Raw genomic sequence first — 10,389 nt, 5'->3', positions numbered from 1 at the left:
TAACGTATAAAGGAAAGGTAAACTTTTGTTGGAATTTTTAAGTTTTATAAAAATTAAGACTCGTGGCTAAAAAACGTGTCATACCCCCAAAATTTAAGTAGAAATTTTAAGTAGTAAAATTTAAGTAGTACTAGTCAAAAAGTAGTAGGGCGATGTCAATAAGCTATTAGTAGAATAGATACCGCTATGTTGATTGGAAGTGTAAATTTAAAAAATTGGAAGGCGAATTTATAAAGTTGATGTGTTGTGAGTAAAGCATCCGATGTGAAAGGCGCCTTCATTATCTCTGCGTGGGGCATTTAACCTCGATTAATTGATCTTTTTTTAATGTTTATAAATGATTTCTATGTTTAGTCTCGGTTTCCCCACTAGTTCGTAAGTCTTGCAGAGTGGGAGGAGGTCGATAAGGGAGTCACACTCTTATCCACACTTTAAAATCAACCAGGCTCACGTACGGGGTTCATTCTTGTGCTAAGTTTCGTTGGAGTGCTGCAAGTTTCGGTGCGTCGCGAGTGCAGTGGAGAAGTAAAAAAAAAGTTCAAGCAGAGATCAAATCCGTCGTGTTATGAGGAAGGACTTTCTAACGAGAATAAGGCACACATCCTCCAACCACTTTTCCGAAATACTATCATAGGAATACATTTTTCAGGCATGATTCAAAAAAGAATATTTCTTCATGCTTAGTTCACCATTACATCTTGCCTTATGGTTTTTTACAGAATATCCCCGTAAGAAAAATATGGCCCCTACAAGCATGTGCTTAAACGGAAAAGATGTCGACAAAAGGCCGTTGAAACCGGGTCAGTATAGTCAAAAATTAAAAAAAAACCAAAAAAACAATCGAAGTAAATAAGTCATACATAAAATTTCTGCTTACATTATCGATTTCTATTTTTAGCTACCGGCCAGTTCGTCCCGCTGGTTGTGGTACTTGTCGGCCTTCCAGCACGCGGAAAAACCGTCCTCGCGCACAAACTGGAAAGATATTTAAACTGGATAGGTCATCACGCAAAAGGTATCGTGAATCACAGAAAAATACATTCTGCCAAAAATGTGCCACTGCTTTCTCCAGTTTCTTTATTTTTTAACGCTCGTCACGTTCCTGAAATATGCATTTGAATAAATTTAATTTGTATACTGTATGATTTCTAATTACATTTTGAGAAACTCAGTCTAATTGTAGTTTTTATTAATATTTTATAAGCGGTAAGACTCACTAATTTCTATCCTCTTCTATAAAGGTTATTTGTAAGTTTTCAAAGCTCTATTCTTCTACTGTTCATTTCATGTCTAATCGACTTTCTCTCTACATAAATTTTTCAATTAATTAATCATTTATATAAGGCATTAGTTGAGATAAAAGTCAGTGTCACGAGCGGGATTCGAACCCACGACCCTCGGCTAAATACGCCGCCTCTCTACCACTTGTCCAGGGTCGTGGGTTCGAATCCCGCTCGTAACACTGACTTTTTTACCTCAACCAACACCTTATATAAAAAATTAATTAATTGAAAAACGTTATTCGGTCAATCAGGCTACCCACTCTAATGAATCTCTACATAAAATTCGCCTTTATAGCAAATCTGGATTGTATTAGTATACGAGTTAGAAAAAAAAACCTTACTTCTGTAATTAATAATATCAAAAATCTTCTTTACATAAGATAAACTATAAAAAAATTATAATCCGTGCTTTTATTTTTCTAGTCATTAGTTTGAGCACATACAGAAGAAAGTATTTTTCTAAATACGACAGCAACGTCATATTCGATATTGAAAATCCAGATTCATCCAGCCTGAGGAAACAGTACACCCACGATGCCATTCAGAGTACAAAAGACTGGCTGGAAGTCGAAGGTGACATAGCCGTAAGTATGGACAGATCTCATATAAATGCAATTCCTATAGTTGAAAAATTTTATTTTAGATTTTGGACGGTACTCATGGATCTCAAGACATCCGCCAACTGCTGAGGACGTTGTTTGTCAAGCAGTTGGGCTACAAACTGCTCTTCATCGAATGCGAAATAGATGACAATAAATTAATTGAAGATAATATCAAAGTTAGCGGTTTTTTTTTCTTTTTAAAAATATTTTTATCACAAATGTATGTTTTAATATAGGAAACGATACAAATATGCGAGGATTATTCTGGAATGGATTATAACGACGCTTTGAAAGATCTGCGTACCAAAATCGACATATTTAGCAAATATTACACCTCTATAAGCCCCAAGGAGGAAGAGAATTGCAGTTATATCAAATTTCACAACGCAGGGGAAAACATTTCTGTGCACAGATTGGACGGTCCTTACCAGACAAAGGTCCTCGAATTCGTTTCCTGTTTCAGACCTGTAAAGAAGACTCTTTTCTTCACCAGGGTAGGTAGAGGAAAATAAAGGATGGAATGAAATAATTTTGTCATTTTTATTTTTGCTTGTGCAGCACGGTGAAAGCGAGTTCAACCTTTTAGGAAGGATCGGAGGCGATACGAACCTGTCTTCGAGAGGCCATACATATGCTAATTCTCTCGCTGAATATTTTAACAAAGCCGAAATAAACAATCTGAGGGTTTGGACGAGCGAAAAGAAAAGAACGAAGCAAACAGCCGAAGGAATCAAAGCCCCGGTGGAACATCTGCTCGCACTAAATGAACTTGATGCTGTAAGAACTATTGTTTTCAATTATGTATTTTTCAAGCCTATTCAGCTATCTATTATCCAGTTAATTTTCTCCTATTGCAACATAGATCCTTTGTTTTTAAACTTTTACTCTTGCAAGCAATTCAACTGAATGCCTGATTTTCAATTAGAAGCGACAAAAAGACGAACTGCACACTCACCGTCCAAAAATTATATAAATTTTAAAAGTTTCAATTCACTATTTTAAGTCATTTTTACACAAGCAGTTCGACCATCTCACATTCTTTGTCCTTGATTGGAAGTTATCTTCTTCGAAGGAACTACATATCAGAAGGCAAACCGGTTTGGGGTTGAACGGAGATATTAACTTGTTTTTGTCCAGAAAACCCGAAATAGAACAGCCTCAACCTAAAATTGCTTAACATTCAACTATGCACGGCAATCACAAAAACTGTACCACCCAATTTTAATGATAAAAAGTTTATCCCAGTGACTATTTATCTTCAATAAACTTTACAACCCTTTATTAAAAAAAGTCGATTAGACAATTGTTTTAATGAAATTTCTTTAGTTTAGGCAAAAAACAATTTAAAATTAAAATTAAAATTAACAAAACAAATTGTAGAACAATTACTTTATTTTTTCATTTGAAATTGAACTTATTTTTTAATTAATTAATTAATTAATTTTAAAAAAATCATTTCGAAATGTGTGGCGTTTGTTGACCTCTACTTAATGATAATTTGGAGGTCGTGAGATGCGGTCCGGTGTGACTTAGGTTTTAGAAAAACATTTTCTTTATCGTGCGACGTTTCGATCTTTATTGAGATCATCTTCAGGGCCTGGGATTTATAAACATTGTTTAAATTTTTCAAATAGATGTAGGATGTGAAAAAAATGAATTTATACAATGCAAGAAAATTGTAGATAAAAACAATGAATTTATACAATACTAGAAAATTTTGGATAAAAAAAATGAATTTATACAATGCTAGAAAATTTTAAATAAAAAAATGAATTTATACAATGCTAGAAAATTTTAATAAAAAAATGAATTTATACAATGCTAGAAAATTTTAGATTAAAAAAAATGAATTTATACAATGCTAGAAAATTTTAGATTAAAAAAATGAATTTACACAAAGCTAGAAAAAATTAGACAAAAAATGAATTTATACAATGCTAGAAAATTTTAGATTAAAAAAATGAATTTATACAATGCTAGAAAAATTTAGATAAAAAATGAATTTATACAATGCTAGAAAAATTTAGATAAAAAATGAATTTATACAATGCTAGAAAATTTTAGATTAAAAAAATGAATTTATACAATGCTAGAAAAATTTAGATAAAAAATGAATGGATACAATGTGTGGTGATTAGTGACCGTTAATCAATATTTATTTAGAAATCGTGAGATGCGGTCTGGTGTGATTTAGGTTTCAGAAAAACATTTTCTTTATTGTGCCAACGTTTCGATCGTTATTGCGATCATCTTCAGCGCCTGGGATTTACAAACATTGTTTACATATAACAATTACATTTTGGATGTGTAAAAGTGAATTTATACAATGCAAAATATATTTTTTTATATACTCAATCAAAGTATTTCTAATGTTGGCACGATAAAGAAAATGTTTTTCTGAAACCCACATCACACCAGACCGCATCTCACGATTTCTAAATAATTTTATACAATGCTAGAAAATTTTAAATAAAAAAATGAATTTACACAAAGCTAGAAAAAATTAGACAAAAAATGAATTTATACAATGCTAGAAAATTTTAGATAAAAAAATTTATACAACGCTAAAAAATTTTAGATTAAAAAAATGTATACGATGCTAGAAAATTTTAGATTAAAAAATTTATACAACGCTAGAAAATTTTACATAAAAAAAATTTATACGATGCTAGTAAAAATTAGATAAAAAAATGAATTTATACAATGCTAGAAAATTTTAGATAAAAAATTTAGATTAAAAAATGTATACAATGCTAGAAAATTTTACATAAAAAAATGTATACAACGCTAGAAAATTTTACATAAAAAAGTTTATACAATGCTAGAAAATCTTAGTTTAAAAAAATGAATTTATACATTTTTTCATCTAGAATTCATACAATGCTACAAATTTTTTAGATTCAATCAAAGTATTTTGCGTGAGTACAACTACTTTGATTGAATCTAAATATTTTCTAGCATTGTATAATTTTTTTAATCTGAAATTTTTTAGCATTGCATAAACACATTTATTTAATCTAAAATTTTCTGGCATTGTACAAATTCATTTTTTTTCACATCCTACATGTATTTGTAAAATTTAAACAATGTTTATAAATCCCAGGCCCTGAAGATGATCTCAATAAAGATCGAAACGTTGGCACGAAAAAGAAAATGCTTTTCTAAAACCTACGTCACACCAGACCGCATCTCAAGACCTCCAAATAATTATTCATTTATTAGTAACTAGACCAACTTTTGTGCAAAAAGACACTCCAGCTTTTCGGTGTATATTAGTCCGTAGCATTCCATAAAACCGTGTAATCATCAAATGTCTCTCTTTTACTTGGTTTGTCTAAAGGTGTAAATTCTGCTCATCTTCAAGCCTAGGTGTTCTCCTCGCTACCTGGCCAGCCCACTACTATTTGAGCCGCTTTCATCACATCCTCAGTCCTTGTTTTCCTGATATCAGGAATTACTTTTTGGTTCTTCTTGATACTTAGCATACTTCTCTTCATTGAACATTGCGTGAAAGAAAGTAAATGTGTCACTCTCCTAGTCATTGTCCAAACTTTGCAACGCCTCTTATAATTTAACAGCCAATGAGCCGTGCTTTTTATTATTTTTTTTATTAATATTAATAAAAGCAAACCATTAAGGATCATAATCTGCCTTGAAGAGAAATATGTTTAGGGTGGCGAGAGGGCCAATAATAATGCCTCAGCTGTAAAATTTTAGTGAATAGACCAGTCACCTCTGTGTCCAAGACTTAATCTGTCCCAAACTACCCTAAACACCACAAGCACTCTTTTCCGGCGCAAATCGAAGTAAGAATACGTTTCGTATCGGTAGAGCTTCTCTTCCCATCAGACAATGCGTGAGTCTGCAATGACCTATTCTGAGGCGAGCTAGGACCGTTTTTTCCGTATGGGAGGTTCAAGTGGCGGTGGACCATTGTTTTAAATCTTCCTTAATTTCTCCCAGCTTGTTAAGGGTCATTTCACGCCATTCATTATGCCACTTTTCCCAAATTGGCATTCTTGATATGGGTGAGTCTTCCCCAGATCCCTTCCCGATCTGGCCTCCGCGTCAGCAAGAACGTTGCCACGAATCACAATGACCTGCAATCCATATGGAGAAGACAGTAACATTTTTCTAATGAATTTCCCTCAGGGCTAGGAGTATTTCTTGAATTACGGGATTAAGGGAGAATTGATGGCCAGCAGCGCAGCTAGAGAATCCCTGACACACGACTAGTCTTTGTGTGATTGTATTGCTTATAAATAGGTATTTGAGGCTCCAGAAATTTGTCCATGCTATTCCAGTGCACTCTTTAAATAAGATCAGTTGTGCAAGAATATGAGTTTTCGACCCATTTTAATCTAGACCTTTGACTAAGGTTAGTACTACTAGGTTTGACTAAAGTAAGTACTTTGCCAAGTGAGCCCAGTTACCTGTACAGCTGTTTTCAAATTTTCTCTTAATCAAGTGGAATTAAATGAGTTTTTTTTAGCATTCAAACAGCATTGATTAAGCTGAGCGATGTCGTCCAAAGGGGTGTGGATCACTGTAATGGTGGAAGCAGGCGATCATAGGAAAACAAAATTAGTTCTCGTTGTTTTATATATTTATATTTTTTTTTACTAGAGGAAACACACTAAAAAGTTCAGACATGTACAAAATATTCTCATGATTATTTGAAAAAAATTGGTGTATAAAGTAATCAATAGAACTAATAGCGTTATCTGATCAACTTTATTGATTAAGTAAATCTTAATTAAAATTAATTAACTGGGATTTTGTTAGATAAGGTATCACTAGTGGGGCGTCGGTGGCCGCAACGGTTTAAGGTCGATTCATATCTACCAGCACAAGAGCGTGCCCAGCACGTAGCGTAATTTGTAATACACGGACGTGGAAAGAATCCTGTCCATTGGTTTTCTGAAGAATAGTTTGTTGGTCTGTAGGTGACTGTTGCTGTGATTACCGCATAGTACTAGTGTCTGTGCCGTGTTTCCCACGCTACGTGCTTTTCACGCTCTTCTGCTGGTAGATATGAATCGACCTTTAGGCGTTGACACGGCGCTCATCACTGTAAGGTAAAAGGTCCCGGGTTCGAATCCAGCGGCCGTGCATTCGAACCCGACATACGTTACAAATGGGCTTTTTTCAAAAACATCGGCACCCTGAGGGTTTATATGACCTCTGCTGTTGCGAACCCTCGTAAAACAAAGAAAAATCTAATTTAAAGTATCACTAACGTCCACGGATGAATAGGAACCAGTAAAGAAATCAAGATTCATTTTACCGTTATGACTGACGCCTCGACAAAATTAACATCTTTTGAATTGTACATATTTTTATAATGATATTTCCAACATTTGACACATTTTTGACCGGATACTGGACACTTGAAACGATGTACTTGACCACAATGATGGCACCTGGTTGTGAAGTTGAATTTTGGAGACGGACGAGTTTAGCAGCGACCAAAATCAAAGTGCTGATGCTTGGAGCTATGGTCAGCAAAATTTTAACTAGATCGATTAGTTGAGGGGTTTCTGGTGATTTATTTAGCGATGACTGAGTATCCCTTATATGGACTTTCATTCGCCTTTTCCCTCTTCCTCCATTAACTAATTATGTTACTAACAATTTCCCGAATCCTTTTTTTCTTTTCGTACAGAGGATGTACTATTTTTCTTTGTTCAAAAGTGGTATTTTTCGATTTGGGGCCCATTTTGTTACTATCAACTAATTGAAAGACAATAAATTTGAGCATTGTGCTTGAGCTCGGCAGCGAGTATTTTGGTCCCCTGTTCAGGTTCTTGGAGGAAAGTGGGTTGTTCTATTGTGTATAGTAATAATAGTTATGTATACCTAGTTTCTATTGAATGATTAATTAGCGCGTATGTGTAATGTGAGAGGGCCGATGGCCCAATATCGAGTACCCCATTGACCCTCAATTACGTTAGTTTTATAATATGTGTATAGGTGGTGTTGAGAGTGAATGTATTTATTACCGTGAATGTGTGATGTGAGAGGGTTGATGGCCGAATTTCGAGAACCCCATCGACCCTTAATTAGGTTAGTTGTATAATATTTGTAAAGGGCTATGGACGAATATCGAGTACTCATCACTCTCATCATTAAGGGAGAATTTCTCCCAGAGTATAACAAGTTTTCTTTCAAAGTTTAAATCTGAGAGACCTGGATGAACATTGCTCATAAAATTTCTTGTTCTTGAGATTATGAAATTGCTTCCAGTCAACTTTGATCTTTTGTTGTTTGGTCTTGTCAGATGGGTTTCATTTATCAGCATTTTGGTTGTTTTGTAAAGTTTCTGATTAAAAAACAAAGAAGGTTGACACAATGCAACATGACAATTTATTCTATTCCCCATCAGATAATGTGTCACATACAGTGTGACCAGGTGGATGAAATATATAGAAATTTAATTTCCTCCCCTCCTTCCAGGGAATTTGTGAAGGGATGACCTATGAAGAAATGCAGGAAAAATTCCCCCAGGAATTTGCTTGGAGGGATCAGGACAAACTGAGATACAGATACCCTTGGGGAGAATCATATGTGGACATCATGACCCGCCTTGAGCCGGTTCTCCTAGAACTGGAACGAGAAGATTCCGTGCTCGTCATCAGCCACCAAGCAGTACTTCGTTGCGTCTTGGGCTACTTCCTCAACACAAACCCTGGTTGGTTCACCACTTTCCTTTTCAATTACACTCAATAATCTTCATGTTTTTCCAGACCGTCTTCCTTACCTCAATGTCCCTCTGCACAAGATAATCAAATTGACAAGTAGAGGATACGAGTGCGACATTGAACACATCAGCCTGAATGTCGCCTGTGTTGACACTTACAGACAACAGCCTACTGTAAGTCCTTCCTTTAACAATTAAGATGTTGAATTTAATAAAATTGTGTTGCAGAACTGTTCTGCAGATAGGTCAACTGATGATGTTTTAATTACCATTCCAAAACACTATGACAACCTGAAACCACGGCCAATGGAACCAACACTTGTCAATTCTATGAACTGATCTCAACATTTAAGCTGCAATTTGTATAACATTTGGTGCTGAATCTTTTAAAAAATAAGTTGAACAATTTAAAACACGAGACTGAAATATTGATTATAATTATATAATTAATACCTCACTTAATCATAAATTCTATGTAGTGAAATTATGAAATTTCAAATTAATGTAGAGAATATTTAATTTTTTTTTACGTGTTTTTAAAATATAATAAACATGTTATATTACAATACTTTTGATATATCCTCTCAAATAATTCCTAAGCATTGAATAAGAAGCTCAAAAAACTGACAGTCCAACAAAATTAAGCATACTGCAGGGTGCTGAAAGTAGAATTGAACAAGGCTACAGAAAATGAATACCTAAACTGGTATAATAATATGTCTAAATCCATGGAATAAGCAGCAAAAACTAGAATAGTTTATCATTTCAAAAAGGAAGAAATAAGTTTATCTTATAGAAATGATAAATAATAGATTAAGTGTGTCCAAGAACAAATGTGACTTGAGAACTTTTAGTTATTCAGTTTTGGAAAAGCAGTATGAACAATTAAAAAATGAGTGATGGCATAGATCAAAAAATTCCTAAATCCTTCAATAGGTCTAGTTAGGTTAACTAGATGTATAAATCCATACACGTTTAGCGGTCATAATTGTCCTGATTAATTATTTCAATTAATTATTCTTTTTATCTAAGATCTCAGTTGAGATGAAAAATTAGTGTCACGAGTGAGATTCAAACCCACGACCTTCTGCTCAATACGCTGTTCTTCAAACCACTTGAGCTATCTTGACTTTGAATCCCGTTTGTGACGCATACTTTTTCATCTTAATCAAGACTTTGGATAAAAAGAATAATTTATTGAATTAAATATATATTTGTTATTTTCCACATGTCTTTCAGTACATGGATGATGATTAACGTATGACTAAAATAGTTGAAAATTAAGTGTTTTTCTCTTTATCCTGTGTTTGAGTTTCTTTTTGGTAGAATATTAAACAAACTGGTCTTTCTTGTTGCGTATATATTTCAGAACGACCTAACTGAAAATAATTAAAAAAAAAAAATTTAAAAGCCGGTCGGTCGGCCTGGACGGAGGCAATTATTTCTTGCTTTCCTTTTAAAATTGCAATTCTTTGAGGAGAGACAATTGGTTTTTTGAAGGATAAAAATGCTATGGTAGAGTAAGTGAGACTGGTAGGGTTTGCTGATGATGGGCGAGAAATTGCCCAAAACAGAAGAAAAAAGTTTTTGAAATAAAGTAATCCTTTATATAAAAAATAAAAAACCACGCGCTTCTTGGAATAAACCCTAATTTCTAAACACCTTTTAGGAAAATGATAAACTATAATAAAATAGTTTGCATGTTCATTTTATAAAGGCGCAAATAAGCAAATCTTGGCCAATGAAAGATGACCAACTGCTTCTTTGGCTGTGCTTTGCTTAGGCTTAGTACACATGAAGCGTT

The 10,389-nt window shown here is 33.9% G+C and overlaps 1 protein-coding gene across 1 annotated transcript; it reads left to right on the top strand.

The window, feature by feature from the left end:
- Positions 1–419: 419 nt before the first annotated feature.
- On the top strand, positions 420–9,103 carry LOC106669260 (6-phosphofructo-2-kinase/fructose-2,6-bisphosphatase). Its single transcript, XM_014398597.2, has 10 exons — positions 420–649; positions 720–800; positions 899–1,015; positions 1,707–1,867; positions 1,927–2,061; positions 2,122–2,379; positions 2,444–2,662; positions 8,342–8,576; positions 8,632–8,759; positions 8,814–9,103. Exons 2-10 carry the CDS (start codon positions 740–742, stop codon positions 8,922–8,924), a joined length of 1,425 nt encoding a protein of 474 aa, XP_014254083.1. The 5' UTR covers positions 420–649; positions 720–739; the 3' UTR covers positions 8,925–9,103.
- Positions 9,104–10,389: the final 1,286 nt, after the last annotated feature.

This window comes from Cimex lectularius, unplaced genomic scaffold, assembly GCF_000648675.2.
Source record: "Cimex lectularius strain Harlan isolate CLEC.00 unplaced genomic scaffold, Clec_2.1 scaffold26, whole genome shotgun sequence".
NCBI classification, from domain to species: Eukaryota; Metazoa; Arthropoda; class Insecta; order Hemiptera; family Cimicidae; genus Cimex; species Cimex lectularius.
Note: the sequence above shows the minus strand (reverse complement) of the source record. Positions and strands in the feature narration are given on the sequence as shown.